At 42.5% G+C, this 27970-nt stretch overlaps 2 protein-coding genes across 2 annotated transcripts; both read right to left on the bottom strand.

Annotated features, from left to right (window-relative positions):
• Positions 1-1171: 1171 nt before the first annotated feature.
• Positions 1172-10742, bottom strand: mus81 (MUS81 structure-specific endonuclease subunit). Its single transcript, XM_085450680.1, has 17 exons — positions 10678-10742; positions 10356-10506; positions 9750-9879; positions 8260-8348; positions 7944-8072; positions 7777-7857; positions 7592-7680; positions 6772-6954; positions 6499-6678; positions 5991-6118; positions 5779-5891; positions 5408-5527; positions 4707-4802; positions 3396-3524; positions 3206-3309; positions 2221-2304; positions 1172-1443 (listed from the first exon to the last, which is right to left on the bottom strand). Exons 2-17 carry the CDS (start codon positions 10494-10496, stop codon positions 1377-1379), a joined length of 1863 nt encoding a protein of 620 aa, XP_085306806.1. The 5' UTR covers positions 10497-10506; positions 10678-10742; the 3' UTR covers positions 1172-1376.
• A 5245-nt stretch (positions 10743-15987) lies between these two features.
• ovol1a (ovo-like zinc finger 1a) lies at positions 15988-25997 on the bottom strand. The gene is made up of 5 exons (XM_085450679.1): positions 25469-25997; positions 18329-18570; positions 17988-18173; positions 17452-17596; positions 15988-17261 (listed from the first exon to the last, which is right to left on the bottom strand). Exons 1-5 carry the CDS (start codon positions 25566-25568, stop codon positions 16927-16929), a joined length of 1008 nt encoding a protein of 335 aa, XP_085306805.1. The 5' UTR covers positions 25569-25997; the 3' UTR covers positions 15988-16926.
• Positions 25998-27970: the final 1973 nt, after the last annotated feature.

The raw sequence follows: 27970 nt of genomic DNA, 5'->3' as shown, positions 1-27970 counted from the left end.
TATTTTTTTATTTTTTTTTTAAACTCTCCCTTCTATGCTGCCATTAGTTTCTTCTCGTCATTGCTGGGGGATTGTCAGGTGTCACTAAACATACCGGGTTTTTGTTGTCTGTATATTTATTTCAGAATTAAACTGAGAAAGTAATCCAGCCCTGAATTATTCTTCACTGTGATCGTGCCACAAACAGTTCCCGTGCTGCGCTCTGGTCTAACAGTGCTTCAGTCGGCATGCAGCAGTCTGTCTCTGCCTCTTGGATCACTGATTGACTTCTTTCTGTAAAGTGGGTGAATGTCAGAGATCGATTCTATGGGTCTGACACTGAAATATGATATTCAATGTTTTCTGGGATTAAACTCCATTGTCACGAGACAGAGCGATGTCACATCATGTTTTGTTTTTGGGCCGGAGGTCCATGGAGGGAAAAAAAAAAAAAAAAAGAGTAGTATCTTTAGGATCTTCACCAGCAGCCCATCACAAAATACATTTGTCCTTATTTCTTTAGTCGACTCTATTAAAAATGGTAAAGAGGACACAGTTTACCAGGAATAAAAGTATTCTTGCACCAACATGTTGACTCCCAAGCTGATTCCCTTAGTTGACATAGCATGTGTCAGCATTGGTGTGTCCTTAAAAAAATTTGAGAAAACTTGGTAAGTGAAGGACCAAAGAAGCAACAGGCCTAAAAAAACTATAGAGTTGATGAGCGGTATCCGTAGTTACGTCCTTAAGAAATTCAATCATTTAATTTCATTTAAATAGCGCGAATTCAAAGCAACAAGGTAAAGACGATAAGGAAAAAAAGACCTCATCGCCCATATTAGACAGCTGTAGAAAAATTTGAGTTTTAATAGTTTAATTTCACCAGCAGCGAGTAAACTCATCGATAAAACCTGTGGCCGTGTAGCAATCTAATACTTACCATGCTCAGAAATGCAGTTTTCAAATCAAGGTTAAACTTTGGCTCTTCATGTTTGATGTGTTAAAAGCTCTTATCAGGTAATAGCAGCTCCTGAAGACCTCCTGGGTACAAGGCTCCACTCCCATAAGTGTGCACGAATGAGCAGTAACGCTGGACAAGCTGGAAAGGTGCAAGCTGGCTTACAGCTTTAAGACTTCAGCGTCTGGGCACTGGATTTGGATTCTGACTAGAAAAAGTTATTTAAAATAAACTTTATTTGTGCACTAATGGGCCGTGTGAACTTCTTCAAACAGGAATCTTTTATTAATATCAAAATATAGCAGTGTCTTGACTTTTATATACACTTTTACATAATCATACTCAAAATGATGCTGTTCAAGTAAAGGAGGACCTAAAAGTTAATGACTGTATAATTCACATTGTTGAGTATACTTTGGGACCACCTCCAGGGCCGCCTTCATGTCAGAGCTCCTTGTGTACAGTAGAGGTGATAAACTGTTCTGCTCAAAGCTGGACCCAGGTTCCTGAAAAACAAGCCAACAGGAGAAAGCATGAAGCATTCACACACACACACACACACACACACACACACACACACACACACACACACTCAAGGTACTGTAGTGGTTTGTGGTGGTCAAAGTATCAACACTGGAAGTTCATGACACTGATTAAACCTCTCTTGTAATTCTTCCATCGCTACCTTTCTCTCCACAGCCATGCTAATCCAGTTGCGTATTAATATTCTCTCCAGTGTGTCCACCATGAACAAGTCCAACTTATTGCCGGCAATCTGAACAAAGCTCTTATCACACTTGTACAAGGATCAGAAAGTCAGATATTCTATACTTGTACCGTGAGAGGTCAAATGTCTTCTCCACGTCTGCAAACCAGATGCAGACTGGCTCTGAATTTAAGCCACATTATTTTTCTTGAAGCTGAGGTTGAACTAGTCGATCCAGCACCCTGCCACAGACCTTCCATCAAAGCTGATCTTCCTCAACACACCCTCCGGTCCCCTTTCTTCAAAAAGGGGGAACGCCACTCCAGTCAAAGGGCACTTTGTATCACATCCACTATACCACAGCATGGGCAGGAAGCTTCTTTCCCTTCCTGACGTGTCTGTCAGAATCACTTCAAGACTGACAAAAAGTTTTATTCCATTGCCTTTCCAAACTCCTTCCACAGCCATATTTCTGCCTACGAGCCCCTTCCTCAGACCTGGCATCTCTGGTCACACTCAAATACTACAAACACCACTGGAAGAAGCCAGGAAAAAATGTGAAACTGTATTTACAAACCTTTTGAGCTTCCCGTATCGGATCGAGGAGAGGAGTTTCTCTTTCTCTGCTTCACTTGTGCACTGTTCATATGCTGTCAGAAGACTGAAAATGACAGAAAAGACAAAGATTTAATAAATAATCCTTCATATCTTACATTAGTATGGAGACACAGCGTGACTGCTCTGACATATTTAGTTATTTTGTTCTGGGGCCATGCTATTCAGTCAGCATCTAATGACCTACTGCCATACTGATTTTTTTTAAACATCAGGTGCAGATCTTTTAAATATTCCTGCAATCAGATCCACATATCCTGAGGGTGCCTTCAGTTAGTGTGTTTTTTTGGAACAAGCTGCCTGCTGATCAGAGAGCAATTAAATCTGTGCCGATTACAGATGTGCACAATACACTCCAGACAAAGAAGAAGAAAAACAAGCCACACACTAAACGATATGATATGAAAATGCATTAATGCAAAAGACGTATTATTAAAATGTGGCAACTACCTCAACAAAAATTTAAACTTGAAATGATAACAAAACAATAGATCATCCATCCGTCCACCCGTTCTGAGCCCTTCCCAAATGACTGAACTCCTCACCCCATCTCTAAGAGAAAGCCCAGCCACCCTTTGGAGAAAGCTCATTTCTGCCGCTTGTATCCATGATTTCGTTCTTTTACGTTCAAAATAACTAATAACAAACAAATTAACAGAATTTTCCACAACAGCTCCACCTGGTGGCAGACGACCACACTGGCCATCATTTAAAATGTTAACGGATTAAAGCTGCTTGTTGATTTGATTGTACACTTCTTTATGACGCACAGGAGGAAATAGCCCTAATCTAACAGGCAGCAACAATAGATAAGGAACTGTAACTATTGGAGATCATAATCCCTCCTTGTCTTTATTTTCGTCTCTCTCTTGGCTGTTAACTTAAGATAAGCAAATCAGGAACCCCGGTGAGCTGTGGAGTATGCAGTATGCTGTACTACCAGCTACCTGTGTGGCGTGCTGTAGTGTTCCAGTATAGCAGCTGCTTTGTCTCCAGACAATCCGCTGATCTGCATCAGCTGTCTGGCAAACACTTCTCTCACCGTCTGACACTACAGGGGAAGAAAGAGTGAAGCCAGGATTAGAGATGATCACCAAGACAACCAGTTTAATTCAGGCTTTTGAAGCAGATTCACACCTTGTTTTTGACTGCACCGTGGTTGAACTCTGCAAAAGACATAAGGGAGCAGGAGGGGAGCCCTCTCTCCTCTTCGTCACTGCCTCCATCGCCCTCCAGCTCTCTGGAGCGACAGATCAGCGTTCGGTTCTGAAAAAGGTTTAAACAGGAAAAAAGCAAAAGTTACAGTTAAGAAAGATTTAAGGCTGATTTTATGTTATGTTAACAGTAAAATGATCCTTATGGCTCAATTAACAAGTGTTGTCATGCAGTAGAGACGTGTGCACAGGTGGAAACTGGTGCTGCCTAATCTCAATGTGACAGCATATATTCAGATGTAAATCTTACCAACATCGACACAGTGGGAAACGAGGATGAAACAGTTGCAAGGTTTCATGCACCTTTTGACTGTGGTTGACTGCACCACCCAGTGGCCAGAGGTGGTCCCCTTGCCATCCACAACTGCGGCGGTGGTGTCCAGGCCATTTTTGACAAATTGGGTTTCGCGTTTCAGTTCATTACAGAGCTTTAGTCTGCCATGACTGACGGGGGGGGTCAGGATCCACCGCACCACTGCAGATGACCCACAAGCTAACAGGATGTGCGAGCAGTTTCACAGGTCGCTTAAGGCTGTGCTCCATGCTTCTCTAACAGATGGCAACTGGGTTGGACCACCTCTAGTGGGCTTTTGCTGGGGCTGCACTCTGCAGTTAAGGAGGATCTTGGTGCCCCCACCCCAGTGCTTTGATTCAAGTGGACTTGCTTCGTGCTCCTGGTCTGGTGCACCTTTGCCCAAAAGACTTCAGAAACTTTAGAAAGTTTGTTTTCGTCAGGCATGATGCCCACAGGACACCATGCGTCTGAGACTCGACATAGGGAGACTATATGTGTTGATACACTTAAACCCGCACACATTATTGCGGACAATCAAGTAGTGACAGCCCAGGTCCCCCGCCACAGCCGCCCACCTTCCACAGGGTTAAGGGTTTTCCCCCTAAGAGCGCCGCTCAACCGACAGAGCTCGAGTTTTCTTCAGCCTTTCCTGACCGCCCACACCAGCCTCATTCTCAGGACAGAGCTTCCTCTACCAGTTCTCTGCCTCCCAGGTTCAGCCGTTTGCTTAAGCCCAGGGTCCTGGACTAATAGGAGACCCCACTGGGTGTTGGGAGGGGGAAGCACCACTAGGTGGCTCCACTCACACCCAGTGTGTTAGAGTTTTCACGCCTTGAGTGTTCAGCTGTGTGAAGCCGAGATTAAAATATTGGGCTCTCTCATGTCGCCCTTACATAACTCCACAATGTAAAATTGGAACATGTATCTTTTTGTGTTTACCTGGTACAGTTTAGTCAGGAATCGTGTCATGATGGTGAGGTACGCCGCCGACTCCCTCACATCCTGCACTCTCTTCACAAAGAAACCGTCAACCACCTAACACACACACACACACACACACACACACACACACACACACACACACACACACACACTATGTAAATACCATACACATTAAACATGGTTAATTTTTAGTTAAAAGTCGAGGTTAGAAAATAACTATGTTGTGTGTTTTGTGTGTTTATTTGTTATGGCGCTGGTCATTAATAGCTCAGAGCCAGACGAGCAATGCTGTGATTACATCTAATCATGATACGAATGGTAAAAGAAAATTAATGAAACTCAAATATCGGCAAGGAAACAAAAATTAGACAAAATATAAATCTACTGTCACTGGTCGCCTCACTAGCTACACCTGCTCGACTGGTCTGACGCGTCTCAATTTCTGCTGCAACTTTCTGATGGAAAGATAAAAATTTAAAGTAAACAACAGGAAAGCATGGATCTTTCTCGCCAAAGTTTCGGGCTGATGATGTAAGGGTGTGGGGATATTTTCTTGGCACAATTTCGGCTCCTTAGTATGGTAGAGATGCTACACAGGTGCCACAGCGTACCATCTTCTGATGGCTGCGTCCAGCAGGACACCACAACATTTGTTTCAGTTTGAGAGTGACCCATGTGGCCCCACGTGTGCACTCTACCTGTGTGTTGACTATGGCCTGCTGCAGTGTAGTTTCAGGCAAGCTCAGGTGAGAAGCAGCTGATCCACACTCCTCCACTAAATAGATGGGTTTATGAAGACCGCACCTCTTCAGTCGGAACTGACGGAGGGAAGAAAACAGACGAATGAACAAAAGCAGGAGGTGCTGCAGGCCGACGCGAGACGAGGAACAAGCACCGGGTTCTGATGATGTCACTACTTTATGTTTTCCAGTTCATACTCATATAAATTGAACTCAGTTTGGGTTCATCTTGCTTGTAAAAAGCACAAATCATCACCTGTAATTTTGAAGGCGGCGTGCCACCTCACCGATTAATAACTGTATTGGATAAAACCGGGCTGCACACCGACCTTCTGTTCCCTGAAGCGTCCGTCGATGATGCTGCCGCACAGGTCGTCCATCCTCTTCCTCTCCACTATGTAGTCAAGGACCAGCTCCCTGCCTACAGGCGCTCGCAACTGACCTGAGACAGAACAATCCTCCCTGTAAGTTAAACAGGCGTGGCGCGGGATCCCTCCCATCAAACATCAACACTCCCACTCTCTCCTCCTGTATGTGTTACCTGCAACAGGTGCCACCTTTTCCCGAGCCACCCACAGGAAGTCCCCGACGTTTAGTTTCCTGATGTCAAAGTTGACTCCATTTCTCTGAAGCTCTTTCACCAGCTCCTGCTTACGATGGTGACTCCCACTACATAACAAATAAATACATACACAATTCAATTTTATTTATTGAGGTGCTTCACATGGTAAGATAAAGATCCTACAATAATACGGTGAAAACCCAACAATCAGACGATCCCCTATGAGAAACCACATGGCGACAGTGGGAAGAAGAACTCCCTTTTAACAGGAAGAAACCTCGAGGACTGAATGGAGCACAACATGGTTGTAAGAGCAGTTATCGCATGAGAACACAGTAACAACAGTTAGGTCAGTAAATGTGAATGACTGTGATAAATACTGCTGATATTAATACACATATTTATACGTACACGGCTTTTAATATATTTAAATTCATCAGTAACATCAGTAGCGTGTTTCTTACATGTTAGAAGGCAGATCTCTTACCCAGTGGTCTCGATGAAGTCAACACAGAGCATAATTTCATACGTTCCGGGTAGGAGACATTCTGCGTTCGGCTTTCTGCTTGTCGTCATCGTCGTCTGTGAATCCTGTGGTTTCCCCGATGAACGCACGTCGTCCACGTCGCAGCTAACCTCAGTGACGGTGGGTTGTCTCTCTGCAGGGCTGTGAAAAGAAGAGGAATGCTTTATTCCAAGAGGGAAATAAAACAGGAAAAAAATAAGGAGATGAGGATTCAATCTTTTAGTTTCCACTCACTGTATTCTGTTCTCCTCCTTCTCTTCTTCATCTTCATCACTACCAGTGAGGTCTACGACGGGATCATCTTCCTCAGTCGCCTCTAACTCACTCCTAACCGCCTCTCTGTCCCCGTCTGTGTTCGTCTGCTCTGCGGATGCCAGTCGCTCGGCCAAAGTCAGACCTCCTTCTGTCAGAGAATACCTGAAAGAAGCACAAAGGCAAAGAAAAAATACTGCATGGTGGATTACATCTTTGTGGTCGTTGGCAGAGTTTAAATAAAGTAGAGCTGAAACAGCAACAACTGTTAAGTTTTAGCAGCAAGTGCGACAACAAAAACCAGCCAAGAAGCATCTTTGTCAAATACAGCAGAAGAGAGAGACTAGAAATTATTTGATTTGTTAACAGTCTGATTACTAAGTTGATCCTAATTTCAGTCAAAATTACACCGATTCTTTTTCTTCTTACCAAAGCAGATCATCTGCTTCCACCTCACCCTATCATCCTCCTCCAAAACCCTCTGCAGGTCCTCCTACACTACATCCATGAAGCACCTCTGTGGCCACCTTTCCTCCTGCCTGCCAGCTCCACATTCAGCATCTACTATCCATCTCAGCCCCACCTCTTTGTCTTCAAGCCTGAGACTTCAGCCTGTCCCTCTGATGCATTCATTCTAATCCTGTCCAAATAAGTCAAAAGCTTAATTTCTAAAAAACACATTTTACTACCTAAATTAGCTGCACTTAAAACACTCAATACGAAAATAAGCCGACTTCTACAAGACTAAAAGAAAAGACGTGAGGTTACAGTAAAAGCACTGACACGCTTCAAGCAGCCGTACCTTGCAGGATTGTGAGTCTTTATCACCAGGTTCTTCTGGATCAGAGTGCTGACTGAGCTCCAGGCGGTGTACTTACTGCCTAAATCAGGCTGCAGACAGAGAAAATGAAGGATGGACACTTCACAAGAAGACGGCGTGCATGCAGACGGATGAAGAACACATGAGATCGAAGTGAAAGCACTCACCACAGTGAACGATTTGTCACAGAGATGCTGAGCTTCTGCCTGCAGCTCCATCTTAAACATGTAACCTTTACTACCAGGGACCTAGACAGAAAGCACACGGCGGTAATGAAACACCGGTTTAACACTGACTGATGCTGCAGTAGTTGGAAGAAAGACGAAAAATCTACCTGAGTTTCTTTGTAAAGAGTCAGCAGCACAGCATAGCCCCCGGATCTCTTCTGGGGGACATACTCCCTCTTCTTCTTCCTCCCTCCATCTCCTCCTCCATCCTTTCCTTGATCACCTGCAGCATTTTTCTATGAGGAAAAAATAGTTACACACTGTAATGACAATGGAAACATCCCCTCATACTGCAAATATCTGGCTGAGGTTTTTTTGTTGTCGTTTCTGATGCTTCTACTTTTACTGTAATCACAAAACGCATTTATTGGTGTGAAGGAAAATATTTATTTCCATGAATCTCCTCTTTGTTTCCAACTTTACCTTTTTGGATGGAGCCAGGATGATGTTATTGTCTGATCGGCCAGGAGGGGGCGCTCCTTTGGGGAGAGCGTGTATAGAAGTGTCAGCACCTGGAGCAGAGGAACAGGTGAAGACACGGGAGCTGGGTAAACTGGTTGGTTTGTGATACGTGATTTTCACAGAGTAAATATCATTTAGAGGTCACTCGACAAGGCTCACACGTCTCTGCAATGGTCTGACCAAAGAACACGTTACCAGTTCCACTGATTATTTTTTTATTTATCTTTTTTGTTAACAACTCCCTAGTTTTACTAATCTCAGAATCTCTTTACAGAGTCCCACCATGATACCTTCTTTGTTTAGTGAGATGCTGTATAGTGAGAAATAAAAGAGGATTACTTCAGTTTGCCATGTATTCTTTCAGCTCAATATATGTTGATGTTTGTTTGTTTTACAGGGTAAAACATACCTGACATTAATGATAATGTTACAAAACTGCTTTCAGTGATCTGGGGTTAAGCGTCCATTAAAAGCTCACTTCCTCTACTTTAAACAGACTAAATATTTGTTCCTTTAATGTTTTATGATTTGATGCAAAACTACAGACATTGAACACAACATAAGTTTATTGAGAAGTCAACAATTACATGAATACAAACTTCCAGATTTGCAAAGCAAACTTTGCAATGATGCATTTTTTGTATGATTTTCTACAGTTTTGCTCTTAATTCTACTTTTTAATCACAAGCTCATTTTGTTTGATTGCCTGATCATTGAGGACATACAAAAGCCAGAATGATCAGGCTCCATTATATCTGAAAAGAGCACTTCTCTCTCAGACTGCCGGCTTACTTGTGGTTCCTAGGATAGGATTTAAAAGTAGAATGGGAGGCAGAGCCTTCAGCTTTCAGACCCCTCTTCTAATTAGACAGACACCCTATCTAATTATTAGTTTAGGTTTAAAACCTTCCTGTTTGATAAAGCAAATAGTTAGGGCTCGATCAGGTGACCCTGAATCGTCCTTTAATAGTGCTTCTAAAAACTTCTAAAGAAAGGCTACTCTGGGACTTCCCATGATGCACTGAGCCTTTTTTCTCCACTCCTCTCTTTTCACTTCTGATGTTTTAAATGCCACAACTGCATTTCTGAAACTTTTGTCTCGTCTCCCTCATAGTTAGTCCTTGGTCTCTTTGTGTTGCTAATGTCAGATGGCTGCCCTTTCCTGACCCTGGTTCTGTCGGAGGTTTCTTCCTGTTAAAAGGGAGCTCTTCTTGACCACAGCTGCCAAGTGCTTGCTCATAGGGTATTGCCTGATTGTTCCTCCCTATCACTTTTAAGGTGCATTGAAGCGGCGGCTGTTGTTAATTGATGCTGTATAAAGAACTGAATTGAAACAGTGAAGAAAAGTAACACACAAGTACACATACAGTGAAATCTAGTCTAGTTCTGTGTTGTAAACATATTAGCGTGTGTTTTGGATCATCTTATCCACCCATGCGTTTGCTTCTTACCGTTCTCTCTATAATACCGTTGCAGCTTTTCATCCAGTATCTTACAGATGCCGTCTCCGAAGTTTTGGAGGATCTTTGCCTCTTTGGCGTTCTTGAGCGGCAGTGGATATTTATTCAGTGAGTTGATGGCCTTAAAAAAGACAGCAGCACACAAAAATAAATAGAAATTAGCCATTTCTGCTTCCCTGGTGATTTATATCCCTTTTAATTCCACATTGTCCATCAAAAACGGAAAGCTTGTAGACACATGGAAGGATTTTATTTGTTATATTTGTCCACAGTGGTGGTTTGTGCACCTCACAGCAAGAAGGTTTATGGTTTGAACTTGCCAGCCAGTTAGAGCCTCTTTATATGTCGTCTGTGCCTGCATGCTTCTCTCTGGGTACTCCAGCATCCTCCCACAGTCCATGCATGCATTTCAGATTAACTGGTGTTTCTAAATTGATCTTGGGTGTGCCTGTGTCTGTGTGTTAGCCCTGTGGTGGATTGTCGGCCCAGGATGTACCCAGTGATAGCTGGGGTAGGCATCCACCCAGAAGCCAACTAGGATCCCTCTTGCTTTAAGGCGAGAGTGCTAACCCCTGCTAACCGCTACATCCTCTGTACCTTGTGGTAGGTGTATTGGATCTTTAGTCCTTTCTCCTTCGCCTCGTCCCGGAGCTCGGTGAGCCACTTGAGGAACAGCGGGTTCGGGCACGAGGGCAGGGCGCGTTTCCGACCCAACCGGACCGGCTCGGTGGCGGGCATCCCTCGGGATCTGTCGGGAAAAGCAGGAATCGATTTAGCCTGTGTAAGATAAAGTCAACCCCAAATAAAGTTTTTCAAACAAGCTACGGGAGCTCTGCGGGTTCAAAGACGTGTGTACAGACAGTTAGATCAGACAGAAATGTAAAGAGAAGTTGTGTGGATGTCCTATAATGCTGATTACCTTTCACTTGTTGACTAGGAACGGCTACTGGCGCCTTGTATTCAAAGACACAGCCCACTTCCTTGTTGACATATGTCACGTGACACAAAAGGGACGGAAGCCCCAAAGGTTCCTAATGTGACGAGTGGCCTCTAGCGGCAAAGGAGGCAATAATAGTATAATAGTGATATAATAAACCTGTAATCTGAAAAAACTTATTTTAAAATCCAACCTTATATTTAATAACTAAAGGCAACACAGAGACATTTTTTACCTTTATAAAAATATGATACTAATTTAAAAAGAAAAAGAAAAAAGAATTGCTGGTCTCCAGCTGTCTGAAATGGTTTGTGGACTCCTTTGTTTCAGAATTATCCAGATGTATTCAGTGGATGCATGTTTCCACAGAGCCTTCCAGCATACATCACACGCCAAATAATTTGATGTTGTCTTACTGAAATATGTAAAGCTCTCCTTTGAAAAAGATGTGTAGACGTTAGCACATATACTCAAAAATGTGCAGCACTTCAGACGGGTGCACTTATGTACTGTCGTACCATCAGAGATACTTTTGAATTGTTCACTGATAACAGGTCACATGATCTGTCTCTTCTTTAGCTGGGATGATGTCATGATTCCCAGAAAAGATTTTCAGATTTTGATTAATTAGACCACAGCAGTTTTCAGAGAATGCTGCAGTGTTTCAGCATCTTGGTTTTTGTTGTCCTTTGAAGAGGTAGATGTATGAAATTGTCTATGAGACTTTTCAACCAGAGTGTTCAACAATTCTGGAGAATGAGAGAATACCTACAGAGTGCATGAGAAGTGTAATGGTACCTATTTTTATAGCACAGGGTGATGTGCCGAGCTGTATTAACTACAGAAGGATAAAGTTGATGAGTCATACCATGAAACTGGGGGAAAGAGTTGTTAAGCAAGGCTAAGAAGCGAGTGACGATCAGTGAGCAACAGTATGGCTTCATGCTGAGAAAGAGCACCACCGATGTGATACCTGCTTTGAAAGTATTGATGGATACGTATAGAAAAGGTTGGAAGGAGCTTCACTGTGTCTTTGTGGATTTACAGAAAACATATGATGGGGTATCAAGAGACGAACTGTGGCACTGCATGAGGAAATCAGGAGTGGCAGAGAAGTATGTGAGGGTGGTGCAGGACATGCATGAGGACAGCAAGACAGATGGGTTCAAGGTGGGGGTGGGATTACTACTTTCTTGCAGTGGGGATGGAGTGGCTGACAGGTGAGGTAGGAGTGTCATCTGATGATGTTTGCAGAGTACATTGTGACATGCAGTGAGAGTCGGGAGCAGGTGGAAGAGAGGCTGGAGAGGTGGAGGTATAAACTGGATAGAAGGGGAGTGAAAGTCAGTAGAAGCAAGACTTAATACATTCGTTTGAATGAGAGGGAGACAGGTGTAACAGTGAAGCTGGTGGAAAGGTTAAGACGCAAGCAGCAGGTTAAAGTTTGGTGTTACAGAGGAGGATGTTATGGATTGGGCGAAATGGAGGCAGATCATCGACTGTAGTGGCCTTTAAAGCCAAAAGAATACTTAAAAGGGACATTTAACTTAGATCAATGGATTCAGCACTGAACTGTTTTCACTGACAATAGTTTTTAGAAGTCTTTCTGAGGCTTTGTAGTGATTTCCGCTGCTGAATAATATCTGTTTGTAATTGTTTTTAATGTAGTTCCACCTGTTGGCTCAAAGGACATAACCATTTATGACTGGTTTTCAGCCTCGCACAGATTTCAACTTTGCTAAACTAAACTAACCTCTAAGCTCACACTCATGTTTGAAGAGTGCCTGGCAAACATTGAGAGGCTCTTTTTACATCCCAAATAACTTCTGACACCAATACAAACAGAAGTGGTAGAAACAAATTTCCTAAAACCACAATGTCAACCATGTGGAGTTACTACAAGTCAGTAGCATTAATCTTCAGGTCAACACAAATATCTTTACACTTTAATGTACCTAAACAATTCAACAGTCTTAGAAAGCACATAAAAAGATAGATACAGGAAAATGTCAATAGTGCTGCTATGTGGAACATTATTCATTAACAATGTGTGAAAAGGGAAGGTGTGAACAACTGTATGACTCTCAAACTTCTGTTTCAGTTAACTTTCAAGACCGTTATCTTGTCGTCACCTGAGTCTTTTTACACATATCCTGAGGCTGAAAGCAGTCTCCTGGAATCCTCCAACAAGACCGGACAGAGATCAGGAATCCGACCTCACCCTCCCAACCACAGCCTCTACCTCTCTCTAGCACACACACAGCCAAACACTTGGGAAAGGTAGCATAATTAGCGACTAGCAGCAACAAAACAAGGCGGTGGTGTGAAATGAAATGCTGTTGCTGAAGCATTTGCGGTGTATTGGAACGGGTTGGTCTGGGTGGACTGAAAGGCAGAATAATAAAGCTATTTGAGGATTTATACAGGAAGCTCAAGAAAATCCACCAATGAGACTTAATATTGGCTTTACTGCTTCATATTTGAGCGGATATAATGATACTGAACACACAGCCCTATGTAGAAATATGGACTTAAAGATTTAACAGTCAATTGTACCAAGAACTCAGCAGCAGTAATAGCAACTAAAGCTGTGGTCAGAAATGTACATCCAATCATCATGGGCCCAAACTTTGTGGTGATTTTGGGCTTTTAATGATTTCTTTGAACTGTTCTTTTTCCAGGGTGGAATGATTTTACAGCATAAAGCATATTAAATGACTTTGAAAAACAAGAACTGGGTGCACAAGTTGCAATCTGCTTTGAATTTTCTCTAATCGACACAGATCAAAACACCCCCACTTATATCTGGTTAAATGTCCCTTAGCAAGTTATGCGTCAACCAGAAGCTTTTGATAGCCATCATCAACCCACATAGCAAAATTGGTATGGTCCGGATCTGGTTTGCCAGATTTGGCCCACACATGGGCCAGCACAAGGCCAGTTGCAGACACACTGGTAGTCCTGTGCTGGCCCGTGTGTGGATTACCTCTGGCAAACCTGATCTGGGCCACCAAAGGGCCGTCATTCTTTGCAGTATGTGTGTCAGCCTAATGTGTACCTTAATCAAGCCATGTAATAACAACATGTGCCAGAACATAATAGTGCAAAAGCAACATAACAAAACTCTGTTCAGACAGTGAATGGACTGAATCTTACACAGCGCTTTTCTACTCTCCCAGATTACTCAAAGTGCTCTATACAACATGCCACCTTCACCCAATCACACCACGCTTTCTCTAAGCTGAGTGCTTCCTAACTATATTCACACTCTTGATATGCAGACTGGAAGAGCCAGGAATCGAACCACTAACCTTCCAATCAGTAGGTGACCTGTTCTACCTCCTGAGCTACAGCCACCCACTGGTAAACCTGAGCAAACTCTCACTAGGTTTTGGATTAAGTGTACACTCACAAACCTGTCAAACCTGCATTTGAAACGTTGGCTACCATAGCAGTATAGTATTGCAACATGGCATTTGGGTCTTCTAACTAAAATAGGAAAATAGGAACATAAATAGCGCCATCATTGCCAGACCTGGCCCACATCTGGCTGACATACACCCTGCCATGACACCGGTCAGTCAGAAGTGCTAGCTTGATGCCAGATCTGGGCAAGACCTGTTTTCTATGAGCCTGGGCCACATACACCAAACCACAATTGGGCTAGGTGTGGCTGCCATCACATAGACAGTGCCATCTATGCCAGGCCTGACCCTTATCTGGATGACATACGTCTTATCATGCCAGAAGTCAGTCAGCAGTGCCGGCTTGATACCAGATCCGGGCCAGACCTGCTTGCTATGTGGGAAGCTTCTGTCATAATACTAACTTGATATTTGATCACTTTTCTTGGCAGAATTGATAAGTTTCCTGGGACAGACCCAGCTTTTGAAGTGAAGTCCACATATTTTCAGTAGGGTTGAGGTCGGGCTTAATATTAGCTTAAATTTATCCATTCCAAAACCAGTTTTAATCTGTGTTTGGGATCATTGTCCTGTTGGAATACCCAACTGTGTCCACGGTTCACCCATGTATGTACCAGTACAACTAGCAGCAAAACAGCCCCAGATCATGATGCTACCACCATGCTTCACAGCTGGTACAGTGTTCTTAGGTTTACAGCCTCACCTTTATACCTATAAACATACCTGTTATTCAGCGAGGGCAAAGAGCTCCATATTTGTCTCGTCTGAACATAAAACTTTGTTCTTCTTCCAGATCTCGGAAAAATGAATTGATGATTTCTAAATCTGCATTTGTTCAGAAACGACTACAAGAGATTTTCCCAATGTGTGTAAATCTACAATTCTTCTTCTTAGATCCTCATTTGGTTCTTTAGACGTTCCCATTGTTATGAGCATTGGTCAGTCAGCTGACAAAGCTGACAAAGAGAAACTACCAGTAGTAGTCAAACATGATTATTGGAGAGGAGTTAACACACCTTGGCCTTGTCAAACTTAAAGACAATGTAGAACATTCGGCACTATATCTATTAAATATTTAAATGATTGTATTTATACTCTGGACCTTGTGTGGATTGGAGAAAATCCAAAATGCGTTCAAGCTTCTCCCCACGATTCATGTTCCTTTAGAGTAATTAGATTACATGTACAATCCTTCCGCCCTGGAAAAAGAGCAGTTCAAAGGAATCATTAAAACTGCTAAATTACCATGATGTTCAATCCTGACGGATGTAAACCATGAAGAACAGTTTTATTTTTTTTAGACCGAGCAGGATTTTTAAATGGGCACTAATGTGCTCATTTCCAGCTTCATATTTTCATTTGAGAAAAGTAGCTATGACTGATTTAGTGTCCCCTCATGTCTTCATACAGTTTTGCATATGCTGATAAGGATTTATGTAGGCTATAGTGGTAACATATTTTTGTGAGGTATGCTCCTGTTTTTAACAACGTGATTTAATTTCTTATTTTGTCCTCGTGTTCTGTATGTAAAGCAACATACCTTTTGCCCCTGGCAGGTTTCCCCTCAGGGCCAATAAAGATGCTTTACTTTCTTACTTTATTTACTTTTACTTCATCACGGCTGCTTTTCAATATATTTTACATATATTTCCTGTACTAAACATTTTCAAGGGCACTGCTTTCAAACTCACAGACACCTCAAGGACCTCATTACTATGTAAGTGTACTTTTGTCTCAGGAGTCCCTTCCTTTGGCAGTACCAGCAGGCAGCTACTTATAAGTCACTTAGTTAACCTCAAATCCTCGTTTAGCTTGCATCTGCAGTGTGGCTTACTGTAAAGGACAAACTGTGACCAAACAAATCCTCGTAATATATTAGTCCCTTTAATGGATAAATGTTTGTTTGTTTGTTTTTTTTAAAAGCACATTTTCATAGTTTCTTGCTGTACATATAAACCCACTGGTAATATTCACATGAAAACAAATATGTAAAAATATTCTATCTATGATAGCGATTCTCATGCAGATCAAAATGCCACATGTAAATGCACAGATGAGCCAAAACATTAGGACCGGTCTTCTCGTAAATCAGGTTGCTGGAATTTGGTGAAACCCCTGACACCTGCAGTCTTTGAAACGACCGGCAGGTTGCAAAACAAGCCTGAATGCACGGAAGTCTATGAAAACACAAAAAAACATTTCTCATTTTTCTGAGATCTTAGTAAACACTTTCAATTATTCTTCAACATAGCATTTTATGAACACAGTAAAAAAAAAAAAAAAAAAAAAGGGGGCCATGTCCATCTTTGCTATACAGTCTATGGGAAAGGCCTGATACACGACCACCTAAACGGCACCGTGTTTTTGTGAGTACTCCTGATCAGCAGAGGAGAGTACCAGCGGTGTGTGTTGCAACAAGTTTGATCTGCAGCAACTCCAAAACACGGTTTCCTATATTTAAAAGTTCTGATGTTGCGCTACTCGAGCACTTTACTCAAGACAGAGTACCCCAACAACTTTTTGTAAAAGTCAAACTTAATCTTCTTTAATGCATTATTCCACTGAGTTATTTACAGTAGATGCCCAAATCCAAACACACACACACACACACACACACATACACACACACACACACACACACACACACACACACAAACGTAGATATGCACACCTATACAGTGCAATCAGTAGCTTTCTTTCTCCCATGGCTATGCATCTTGGCTCAAACAGTCACCTCTGCACTCAACACAGTCCTTCATCGATGCCCCCTGAGTTAATTTCTGAGTATCTTCTGTATCTTCTCCCTTTACTGCTCGGCCGATCCAGTGGTATCATCGCTTTCAGCTCCCTGCGGAGAACCGGGAATGGATCCTCCGACCGACCCGCCGTCTCTTTCTCCCACTCTTCTCGCGGCCTTGCTCTTCAGCAGGGCGCTGTCAGGGTGAAGTGAGTGGAGATGGATGAGCAGCGCATCCTGAGTTGCCGCCGTGTGGCCGCACTCCTCGCACACGTACAGCTTGTTGCGTCGCTCCTTGTAGGCGTACTTCAGGGTGACGCTGTGGATCTTCTTCATGTGGGACTCCAGAGAGCAGCGCTGGGTGAAGGCCTTGTCGCAGAAGTTGCACTTGTATGGACGGACGCCTGTGTGGAAAATGAAAGGAACATCATCCGTTACCTCTGTGTACGTGTGGAGGTCTGAATATGCCAAAAATAATATAATATATACTTGCACTTTTAAAAATTATTCACTTATTAGGTCATTTTAAAAATTTTAATTGTGTACGTTTTGTACACTTGTTTTATGGTCTAAACACACAAAGTGAGTGGCTACCTGTATGTGTGCGCACATGTCTTTTGAGGTCGAAGGTGTCGTTGAAGCCTTTGCCGCAGAAGCTACACAGGTGTCTCTTTGTCTCGTTGTGACACTTGATGTGTCTGTTCAACATCCGCTGGTACTGGAAAGCCTTCTGGCAAACCTGTAAATGAAGCAACAACACGACAATCAGGTCAGGGCACTTCCACACTTCGCCGACCTTCAGCCACCTTTCGTTTTTCTTGTGGACAAACATTAGCCAAGTTTACAGTCAGTGTTTATCTTTGTGTGAGGCATTCTGTGCAAACTGCACCTATGTAACACGTCTCTAACCACGTCTTATCTTATATATGTAATTAATATATAATAACACAATTTATAGGGTTTTTTAATGCAGTGGGTGTTTGAGATAAAATTAGGTTGCATTTGGCAGCTATGATGGCAGTGTTTCTACACATCATTTAGTTTTACAAAAGTAATAAAGCTGAAATGTGTATTTCAGGTTCTACGATCATAACGCACAAAAAAAAAAAAAAAAAAAAAGGGAAACGAACCTGGCACACGAACGCTCCCATCGACCCACTTTGACTTTGACCCGTGGATCTGGTCACCATTGGGACCGGCTCTGGGGGGGGTGGGGTCGGTGCAGGAGGAAGTGCAGCTAATGGTTGCGGAGTGGGAATGAGAGGAAGAGCCAGAGCAAGGGGAGCTGGATCTGGGGGTAACTCGCCTGTAGTTACCTGAGATGGGAAAGAAAGACATGATTCACAATGCCATCCATAAATAATAATAAATCAGTCTAAGACCTTGTACAGTAACACAAAATTCTACCTTGTAAACTCAATCAAAAATATTTTGACACGTTGTGCTGTGCTCTGTCCCTCTCAGTTCTTACCTTTATTTTGGCTCGGAAGTACGTGGAGCTGGCCTGCGGCCTCCTCTTGATCTCTGATCTCCCCTCTGGTAAACCCGCCGGGCTCTGGGGTCTGCCGAGCACCGTGCTGGAGGGCAGTTCTGGGTGAGTTTGTGTGTCAATGGTAGAGTGTTTGGTGAGGCAGAGGGGCGTGGTCATCTGAGTTGTCTCAGCGGGGCTGGCCTCCACCTCCATCGTCAGGATGGACAGAGGAAAGACAGAGACTGCAGAGAGGAGAGAAAGAGAAAGAGGAAGTGTCATGTGTCGTGTCTGAATTTCCTTCTTTGACACCTCCAAAATTTCCTGAGGGAAAACTCCGGTGATTCAGCTTCCAAATGATCCCCTGTGTATGGATGTTACATTACTACAGGGGCCTTTTAGCAGCACTGACCTGAAATTAGCAATAAAGCCGAGGAGAAACTTCAGATTCTTCTTGGCTTCATAATTCTCCTCAGATTATCTTTTGTCTCTTTTATTGTGTCATTTCATTATTGATATGTTACTTACATTAACATTAATTGTAGCCTATTAAAGACATACAGACAGCAGTTAAATTTAATTCCACTTGCCTTTGATTGTATATTTTATTCTTTTATACAGAAAGTCTCTTAAATGTTAATAATTCGAAATAAAACCTCACATAGAAGCTCACATTGTGTGCTTCTACTAAACTTTTACTAAGTTACAAAGAAAAACAGGCAAATGCATTTTTGCATGGACAATAACCCAAAAAGTCTTAATCTGAAATTTTTTTTTTTTTCTACCACTGTTGCAAAACACAACTTATAAGCTTAACTAAAGGTTAAAAAAGACAAGAAATGTCTTTAAAAGGGGTCAGAGGGTGAGAGAGTCACGTATGAGGACAAATTCAATCCAATGTACAGAATTTCACAACAAGCGGTCGGCTTGCACTGCTTTATATTTGCACAATTAGCAAAGAACCACAGCTAAATAGGAGTGTGTACTTGTGTTTGTGTGTGTGGGTGTGCACAGGTTTTTTTCCTATTGTTTAGTACGACTTCTGCACCCTCACCACACACACACACACACACACACACACAGATTACCATTACTTGTTTGACCAGACAGTCTTGCAGCACCAGCTTTTTACCTTCCTCAAACAATCCACCTCCGCAGGGGTGTGTGTGAGTGTGTGTGTGCATACACTGAACCAACTGCATGTATGATTTGTGCAAAACACAACAAAACGTCACTGAAAGAACCAGAGACAAGCCATTCAACTGACAGTAAAACACAGAGAGGCGTGCAGGTGTGCAGGGGTGTGTGTTACTCAAAGGCAGGCGTGGCTGAGCTCAGCCGAGACAACGAATCAGTTGAATGTGCCGTCGGGCCTCAATCAGATAAAACCCAAATGTAAATGCAAATGAAGTGAGCTATATGAAGAGAAGACATAAAGCCAGTCTGTGAAGCAGCCGGATTAACGGAACGCTGAGAGAAACAGTGACAGCTCTATGCAACATCAACGCCACAACTGGTGAAGACATATCACTCTTCGAGCCTCTGTGGGTCTCCGGGTTGGGTTTACAGTGACGGCTCAAACAGGCCAACGGCTCAAAATAAACCCGGTGAAAGACTTGAGCATTATTTGGTTAAACAAACGCATTCAGTGCTGTAGTACTAACCTCCCTGCTCTCCCTACGATTCTGATTAAAATAGATCAAGCTAAGGCACACACTGAGATCATTCCACACAAGAAGAGACTCCTCCAATCATGTATTCAAAACCAGCTCTGCAGGTTATTTGTACAAACAGCTGAATTTCAGTATGTGCATTGAAAGGTGACAGTTAGATGAGAGGGCAACTTGGTGAAACTCATAGTTGAAAGTCGGATTTATTTATAGAAGAAACATTTGTGAAACACATTGGACATCAGACCATCAGTAAGATGCCTCACTGAGCATTTTCTAGTGTTTTAAACCCTCAGTCACAAATGTCTAGAGCAGGAGTGGGGAACTCCAGACCTCGAGGGCTGGTGTCCTGCAGGTTTTAGATATCACCCCGGGTCAACACACCTGAATCAAACGATTAGTTCATTACCAGGCCTCAAGGAGAACTTCAAGACATGTTGAGGAGGTAATTTAGCCATTTAAATCAGCTGAGTTGGATCAAGGATACAGCGAAAACCTGCAGGACACCGGCTTTTGAGGCCTGGAATTCCCCACCCCTGGCCTAGAGACAGGTGGCGTGTGATCCCCAGCAACCACAGGTCGCTGCGGCAATCCCCCGACTGGTAGGAGACTGGTTACTGGAGGTAACTGGCTCTTGCCAGATAAAAATCAGTCGTAAAGACGTTGCTGCACCAACAACCTCTTTGATTGCTTTGGTGACCAACAAGTCTCTACTAGTCTGGAAACACTTGTCAACTAACGCCGAGAAACCTGTAAAACTTGAAAAAGTGCAGCGCAAGCTAGAAACGAAGAGTGGTCACCTTCAGAGTAAATGCTGCGGCCTCTGTTTGCTACCAACATGTGTCAAAGGCAGAACTTTTTTACTTGAAGAGAATTTTCTTCATTTCCAGTTTGTTACAGTCTTCATAGTTTCACTACTACTCTGTGAGCAGTTGGCAAGTGTTTGCAGACAAGTTGGCATCTTACATGCAAACTACAGGCATGCTGCTAGAGACCTTTGGGAATACAAATTTTTCCTTGGTGAACTCTAGTTGCCAGGTTGTGGCCAACTGGTGACCAGGATGTTGATAACAAGTTATTTCCCAGCAACCACTTGCAACCAGTGTGGGAATACTAATTATTCAGTAGTTCCAAAGGGCTGTCAGGCTGATCTGCCAGCCTGTGTGACTGAGGGCTTAGAGGAATTTAAGAAAAAAATGAAATGTCGCTGGACATAATCACTGTCTATAGCAAGTGATCAATCCAGCTGTGGAATATTCACAACTTTGTCAGTGAATGAAATGGTTAATGGACTTATTTTGATGTTTTTGGTGTATAAACAGCATTTTGAAAAATGCTCTTGTTGAAAAAAATTGAACAATAAACTCTTAAAAGTTTAAAGAGTTTATATTTACAATCATTTACAAAGGTAGTGAAGCCTCACATTTCAAAGAAAGAAGTGGCAATGATCTGAGTTTATTGCTTATAGATCCTTATAAAGTCAGTAATGATTAACAAACTTATTGGCCAATCATTTTCCTATAAATGAGGTTTAATGATAAAAGTTCTTAGAGAGACTTTATGACTTTTAAAATGAGAGATCTTTTGTTTTTAAGTCACTACATGTCTGTACCATGACTGTATCCTCGCTTCAGTGCCTGAAAGACTCGCATCTTCAACATTAGCATTTCACATTTCATGAACAAATCTGTTAATCAAATTATCTCCATGAGGAACTTGATCTCCACATTTAGTTTCATCTGCAGTTTAAAACTTTTTGAACCTGTTTCTGGTGTGTGACACAAAACGTGTGCTATCTGCCACCGAGAGCCTAATCCTATGATTAAAAGCCGCCGAGATGATCAGAAATTTTCACTGTACTTCTTTACCACGTTTTCAAATCCTTCTTAATTACTCCTGAGTGCTGATAGTTTCTGTGGTGATTGCTGCTGGCTGGACATTTAATCTCATCTTGTATTGTTTGTTCACCTCTCCTGCCCCCCTGACCAATGAATGAGGTGTGTGTGTGTGTGTGTGTGTGTGTGTGTGTGTGTGTGTGTGTGTGTGTGTGTGTGTGTGTGTGTGTGTGTGTGGTAGTTAAAGGGCAACGTGGAGGGTTAAAACAACTCAAGGCTTCTACTCCATGAGCAAGTAAAGGAGGAGGAGTGGTGCTGCTTTAAATGCTCTGTAATATTTTTCTTTTATTCATTTAACATCGCTCAGCTGGTAGAAAGAGTCAACAATCAGTAGATAACTTGATCAAACAGAGGGTGTGTGTGTGTGTGTGTGTGTGTGTTTGCTTAAGGCGTATTGCCTGCAGCAGCAGGCTGTCCATAGGGTCCGTTACATTTCCTTCCATCCAATAAACATTAACCTTGACATTGAGCAGATAGTGGAAACTATTGGTGCAATGCAACAAACCCCCCAAACAAAACAAGACATCAGCTCCTCCTGGACTGCTCTGAGATTCTGGGGAACACGTTTAGTCGTTTTTCGCAACATCTTTCTTGTGTGTGCATACATGAGCCCGTCTGTGTAAAGGTGAAACTAACGTCTGCTAAAACTACAGAATGAAGTCAACACGACAACAACAAAACTTTTGTGTTATAATATAACCTCAAAAAGAAGAATATTATTTAGCTTTATAGATAAAAGCTAAGTTATATACATTTGGAAAGTAATAATTAGATTATATGTGACCTCTGAGTGTAACAGAAAAATAAGGCATAATGATACATAGACTTATTCAAAAACTAAGTATGCTATAAGCTAATTTTTACGGTTTATTATAATTAATAATTAATAATTAATAATATTATTATTAGAGAAAAGCGGCGTGTAGGAGAAGATTTTTTCATTTCCATTTTTCATTCTTTTCCCCTCTTTTTCAGTTTTACTTCAGTTTTCTTACTTTTTAAATTTCTTTCAAAATGTAAAACACTTAAATGACCTCTCGATATATTTTCAATTACAACTTTTATTTGAATAAAAAAAGGGATGTTTCGTCTACTGCGCTTGAAATCAACGCTGTATGGGTTTGATGAGTTTCATGGCGGATACTGATGAGATGCAAGTTGATTTTCTCCAGTGAACCATCTGGTCCTTACATCTGGACCCAAACACTTTTAAGCATCTATTTATGTATATTGAAGATTTGTTTCTTTTCTCTGCCACCAGTATAAGGAGGGAATAAACTTTTATTTCAAACACTGGTACCGACCGGCGCACAAGTTCAGAATCAGCGCATAGGCAGCAAATACCTGCGCATGTTAACAGCGGTACTCAGTAGTATTTTAATTTATGTAAAAGTTAAGAAGAAAGTATACCTACTTGGCAGTGATGCTGAAACACCAGCAGTCTTTGCAAGGGCAGTTATTATGACGTACTGTCTAAATTAGCTTTCGTTTCAATAGCCACTGGGAGATTAAAATTGCGAAATATCTTTAATTTCTATTTAGGAATATGTTTTTTTCTCTGTTGCCTTTTTCACACGCAGTGGTTCAATGTGTGTCTGGAAGATGGAGGAGGGATGATACAGACTCGAAACAAAGGTTGATTTCAGACTGATGACCCATCAGAAACAGGCCCCGGCACATGTTTGTGGATAAAAATAAACCCTTGCGCGCGCCCACACACACACACACACACACACACACACACACACACACACACACACACACACACACACACACACACAAAAGTGTCCAAAGCCATGGCATGTGGCGTGTCACAGAATTATTCAACACGCAGATTACTGAAGACAATTATCACATCTGAGTGTGTCAGCTTGTTATTAGGTTTTTGTGCGTGCGTCTCTCATACACGCCGGGCAGGTACATCAAGTAACGGCACATACCAGAAGATTTAGCTGAGACCGTTGCTGGGCTTGGCAAAGCGTTAACAGTACGCGGCACAATTACGCACTGACGTTCAGGTTTCATCTTAAGGTTTTTCCTGGAAAAGTAGTTGCTGAAACTTTCTGCGACGTTTCTTTGGCTCGTGGATGTTGAGAAATAACCTGAATAAAGACATTACACGGCAGATTCCTTTTGTGTGTGAGTGGGGAAGGGGAAGGTGGAAATAACTGCAGAGAGAAATCATGTTTGCTCTTCTCACGAAAGCTTCACATAAGGCCTGAATCAAACCCAAAATGCCCGCGCGCTTTTATTTAGGTGGTTACATCCTATGTGAGCGTGAGTTTTTCCTCTTTTCCTTTTTTTCTTTTTATCGATCTTGTTTGGGTAAAAACCGTTTGAAGCGTATCCTGGTTCAGTTCATCCAAGTGTTCCGGTTGCAAACACCCCAAGAGGATGTAAAAGTCAATGATTAAAAGTTAACGGTGATGGGATGAGGACAGAAAAAGGACACACACACACACACACAGGGAGAGAGAGACAGAGAGAGAGAGAGGGAACGAAAGAGGGGGGAGGGAAAAGAGAGAAAGGAGAGCGAGAGAGACGTTTAGGGTGTAGTCCGTTACTTGTTATCTGATACCGGCGGGGTCTTACAATAAAAACTCCGCCGATGGCAACAATGGGGATTGTTTTCACGAAAACTGGGGGGATGCGGAGGGGGCAGAAGGAGTCATTTGGGACCTCAACGTGTCATTTAAATGTAAAGTGACGCATTCAAAGAATCAAACTTGGACACCCAGCTCAGTGAAAAAGTATGAAAATCATTGTGCAGGTCAGGAAAGCTGATGTGTTTAGTTTCTTTAAAAAAAAAAAAAAGTAAGACCAACACGTGTAGATACAATAAAAACAAAAAACAAACAAACGAAAAATTAAAGGTGTAAAACATCATCTCATCGTTTAAAACTAAGAAAATGAAGAGATTTGAATTCAAGTGTTTATTAATTGGACTGTGCTGAATGACTAATCAGAAGCCGATTAATAGGTCGTTATTTGTGCTTCATAAGTCAGGCCGGTGCTATGCTGTACAAGGAAGAACAATCAGGGGTTGAAGGTCGATATGAAAAAACAAAAAACAAACACCGGGCCTTTGCGATCGCTTATAGGCCACAACACTGGAGTTGGTGTAAGAACACATTAGTCCTGTCACTGTTTGCTTTTGTGACACTGTGCTCAAATTGTTTATATGTGAATCATCAAAAACACGAAAAACGAGGAATGGTTTTTAACATTTTCATTAAAATGAAATAAGTTTAACATAAAAGGTTATCTAAAGTAAGAAGAGCACAGCTCTGACACCCCACAAAACAGGAACTACTTTCTCCGAGCACGGCGGGCCGCTGCTGTTTCCCGTTATTCCGTGGCCCCGTTACAATCACCGCCGGACACCCCTTCCCCCGCCACCTGTCACATCGGTATACCCGCTGGATTGCAAACCGCGCAAACAAACAAACAAACAAATAACAAAAATCCACAAATCCGTGCGTAAAGGCGCCCGAAAACGAGCCCGTACACGCTATCGCCAACATTTCTTTTGCTTTTTAAACAACAACAAAAATGGCTCATCACGGCAGTGGACTCACCTGGGATGTAGACGTCCCCTCGTTCATGATCGGGGAGTTCACTCCAGTTCCGCTTTCCCGGCGAAACGTTCGCCTTTTTAACCAGAAAGGCCCTCGGCATGCTCAGTCAACACAAAGTCCCTTTGAGAGAAAGCGATGTGCAGGGAAAGCCGCTGTGGCGACGTAAAGTCACGTTAAAAGTGACCAAAAAAAAAAGCAGGAAACCGAGAGGAAAAACTGGAAGGTCGGTCCCCTCTTCTCCTTCTTCCTCCTCTTCGCACCTTTCTTCTCGTTTCGCAAGCCTCGTCCCGCTTTTTCACCTCCTTCCAGCACACCTTTCCTCTCTACCAGATTTGTTTTCGAGCTCTAAACAAAAGTCTTTTCGGCGTCGGGACAGGTGAGTCCGCTCAGGTGAGCTACCAGGTCAGGTACAGACAGATATCGCCCACAGCGCCCTGAAATAACGGGAGTGTGGCGTCACTAGGTGAGGGAGCGGGGCTGGGAGGGAGAAAAAAACGCAGATATTCCTGGTCGCACGCACACACACATACACAAGTGTCGATAGAGGTGGGTCAGAGAGCTGCACAGGTACTCATTTAAAAGCAGGAAACAGGCAGCAGCGCGCATGCGCGGGAGAAATAACGGTGACAACAAGCCGGAGAGAGCCTAGGTTAGGCCTCTACCTGCTGAACCGGTTTACCCCTCCTTTTATTCTCTGTCTCGGCCTTTCCTATCCTCTCTTTCTCCACCTCTTCTCCATTCCGCTTTAAGGTGTGGGAACGGTGAAAATGACGAGAAGAAAGAGTGAAAGATTGAGAGTGTGTGTGGAAGTGTGTGTGTGAAGGAGTGAAGGGCAGTTATACAAGAAACTGTAGACACAAAGAGACAGAGGCACAGTTTAACTGTGCAGATGCACAAACACAGCAGTCAGAATAAAGAGACTACTGGAGGAGTTCGTTATTTCTTTATCACTGTCACAGTCACACTTATTTAGCAGATATTTGTAGAACATATAGACAAATATCTGCTAAATATGAGAGTCTAATGCTCATCTTACTATCTTTTTTTGTCGGAGTACTTAAAAGATGAAAAATCTTCACAGTCAGGAACATTTTAATGTTTCGAGACGTGACAAAAAACCAGTTTATCATGAATCACTGAAACAGAAACGAACATTCGTCTGAATCTCAGGCGAAACGAAGTGAACCTATGAGAGGTATAACCATGGATCTGCTGTAACAAGTGAAAACAACAGTCAAGTTTGAGTGTGCATGTTGCAGATTGATCTCTGAGGATGCTCAGCTGTGTGTGAAGTTTTCAGTTTATTTTAAATGTGTCCTGAGTGATTAGATCAGAGTCAGGGAGCTGAAATAGACCCCTCCCACACCCCCCCAATTCACCATTGTGTCTATCAAGTGTCTCCGAGATGTCTAAACTGGCTACACAATTCATTACTGTTTAAGTTGATTACTCTAGAAGGTCATAGGTCTCCATGTGCATTGATCTGCTGCCAGGAAGGTGCCGACTTCATTCAGATAGGCCCAGCAAAGGAAAACAAACTGCAATTGAGATTTTGCAGGACAAAGTTATTTGTGAATTTGAATAAAAGCCACCATGCTTTGCTTTGTTCACATGCAATATTTTCCTGTTTATTCCTTGTTGTAGACGTATCATCAGACCAGGTGTAGATTACACACTCACACAAACAGGACCGTGTAGGTCAGTCCTTTTATGTCATCTAGTGTGTCATAATAAAGGAAAACCTACACTGCAGCTGGGAAGACTCGGTACTGTTGCATCAGAAAGACTCGTGTGTTGTGATGTTTGTTTTAGTCTTCCTCTGTGGTTTCCTCACTGCTGTACGGTTGATCAGTATGAACAGAGAGCTCTCTACCAGCTGTTGAGTGTTTTCCTTCAATTAACTGTGTACATATTGTGTAAATGATGCTATCGCCGTAGCTAGGTGTAACTGGGAAATGGAGTCAACAGCCTGTACCAAGCGGACAGCACAGCAATTTATTGTTGACACTAGGACACAGAAAACATATCAAATGTTTAGACTGAGAAAATATTACCTTGTTTAGAATTTCATGACAGGTAAAAGTCTCAAAAAACCTGGGACAGGGTTTTGTTTACCGCTGTGTAGCATCCCCTCTTTTTTTATAACAGCCTGTGATGGTCTGAGAACTGAGGAGAGCAGCTGCCGGGGGAGGAATTTTGCCTCAGTCTTGTCTGATAGATGAGTTTAACAGTCTTTGTTGTCATATTTTTCATTTCATGATACTCTAAATGGTGAAAGGTCTGGACACCAGGCAGGTCAGTTCACCACCTGGACTCTTCTACTATGAAGCCATGCTGCTGTAATAGATGCAGTATGTGGTTTAGTACCGTCTTGTTGAAGTATTCAAGGCCTTCCTTAAAAAAGATGTAATCTGGATGAGGACATGTAAAACCTATAGATACCTTTCAGCATTAACAGCGCCTTTCCAGATGTGAAAGTTACTGATTCAGTGGGCACTGACA

This window comes from Copadichromis virginalis, linkage group LG3 (genome assembly GCF_057382275.1).
Source record: "Copadichromis virginalis isolate Kocher_CV1m ecotype Utaka linkage group LG3, C_Virginalis_male_GT1.1, whole genome shotgun sequence".
Taxonomy (NCBI): Eukaryota; Metazoa; Chordata; class Actinopteri; order Cichliformes; family Cichlidae; genus Copadichromis; species Copadichromis virginalis.
Note: the sequence above shows the minus strand (reverse complement) of the source record. Positions and strands in the feature narration are given on the sequence as shown.

What these genes read in the sequence shown, in the direction of transcription:
- mus81 (XM_085450680.1), bottom strand. Translation starts at nt 10,496, where the DNA reads ATGCCCGCCACCGAGCCGGTCCGGTTGGGTCGGAAACGCGCCCTGCCC. An exon ending in TCCTGGCTCCATCCAAAAAG is followed by an intron (nt 8,073 to 8,259) that starts GTAAAGTTGGAA and finishes TTTTCCTCATAG; the next exon opens with AAAAATGCTGCAGGTGATCA. An exon ending in CACTACAGCACGCCACACAG is followed by an intron (nt 2,305 to 3,205) that starts GTAGCTGGTAGT and finishes TGTCATTTTCAG; the next exon opens with TCTTCTGACAGCATATGAAC.
- ovol1a (XM_085450679.1), bottom strand. Translation starts at nt 25,568, where the DNA reads ATGCCGAGGGCCTTTCTGGTTAAAAAGGCGAACGTTTCGCCGGGAAAG. An exon ending in AGGGGACGTCTACATCCCAG is followed by an intron (nt 18,571 to 25,468) that starts GTGAGTCCACTG and finishes TCCTCTCTGCAG; the next exon opens with TCTCTGTCTTTCCTCTGTCC. An exon ending in ACTTCCGAGCCAAAATAAAG is followed by an intron (nt 18,174 to 18,328) that starts GTAAGAACTGAG and finishes TTCCCATCTCAG; the next exon opens with GTAACTACAGGCGAGTTACC.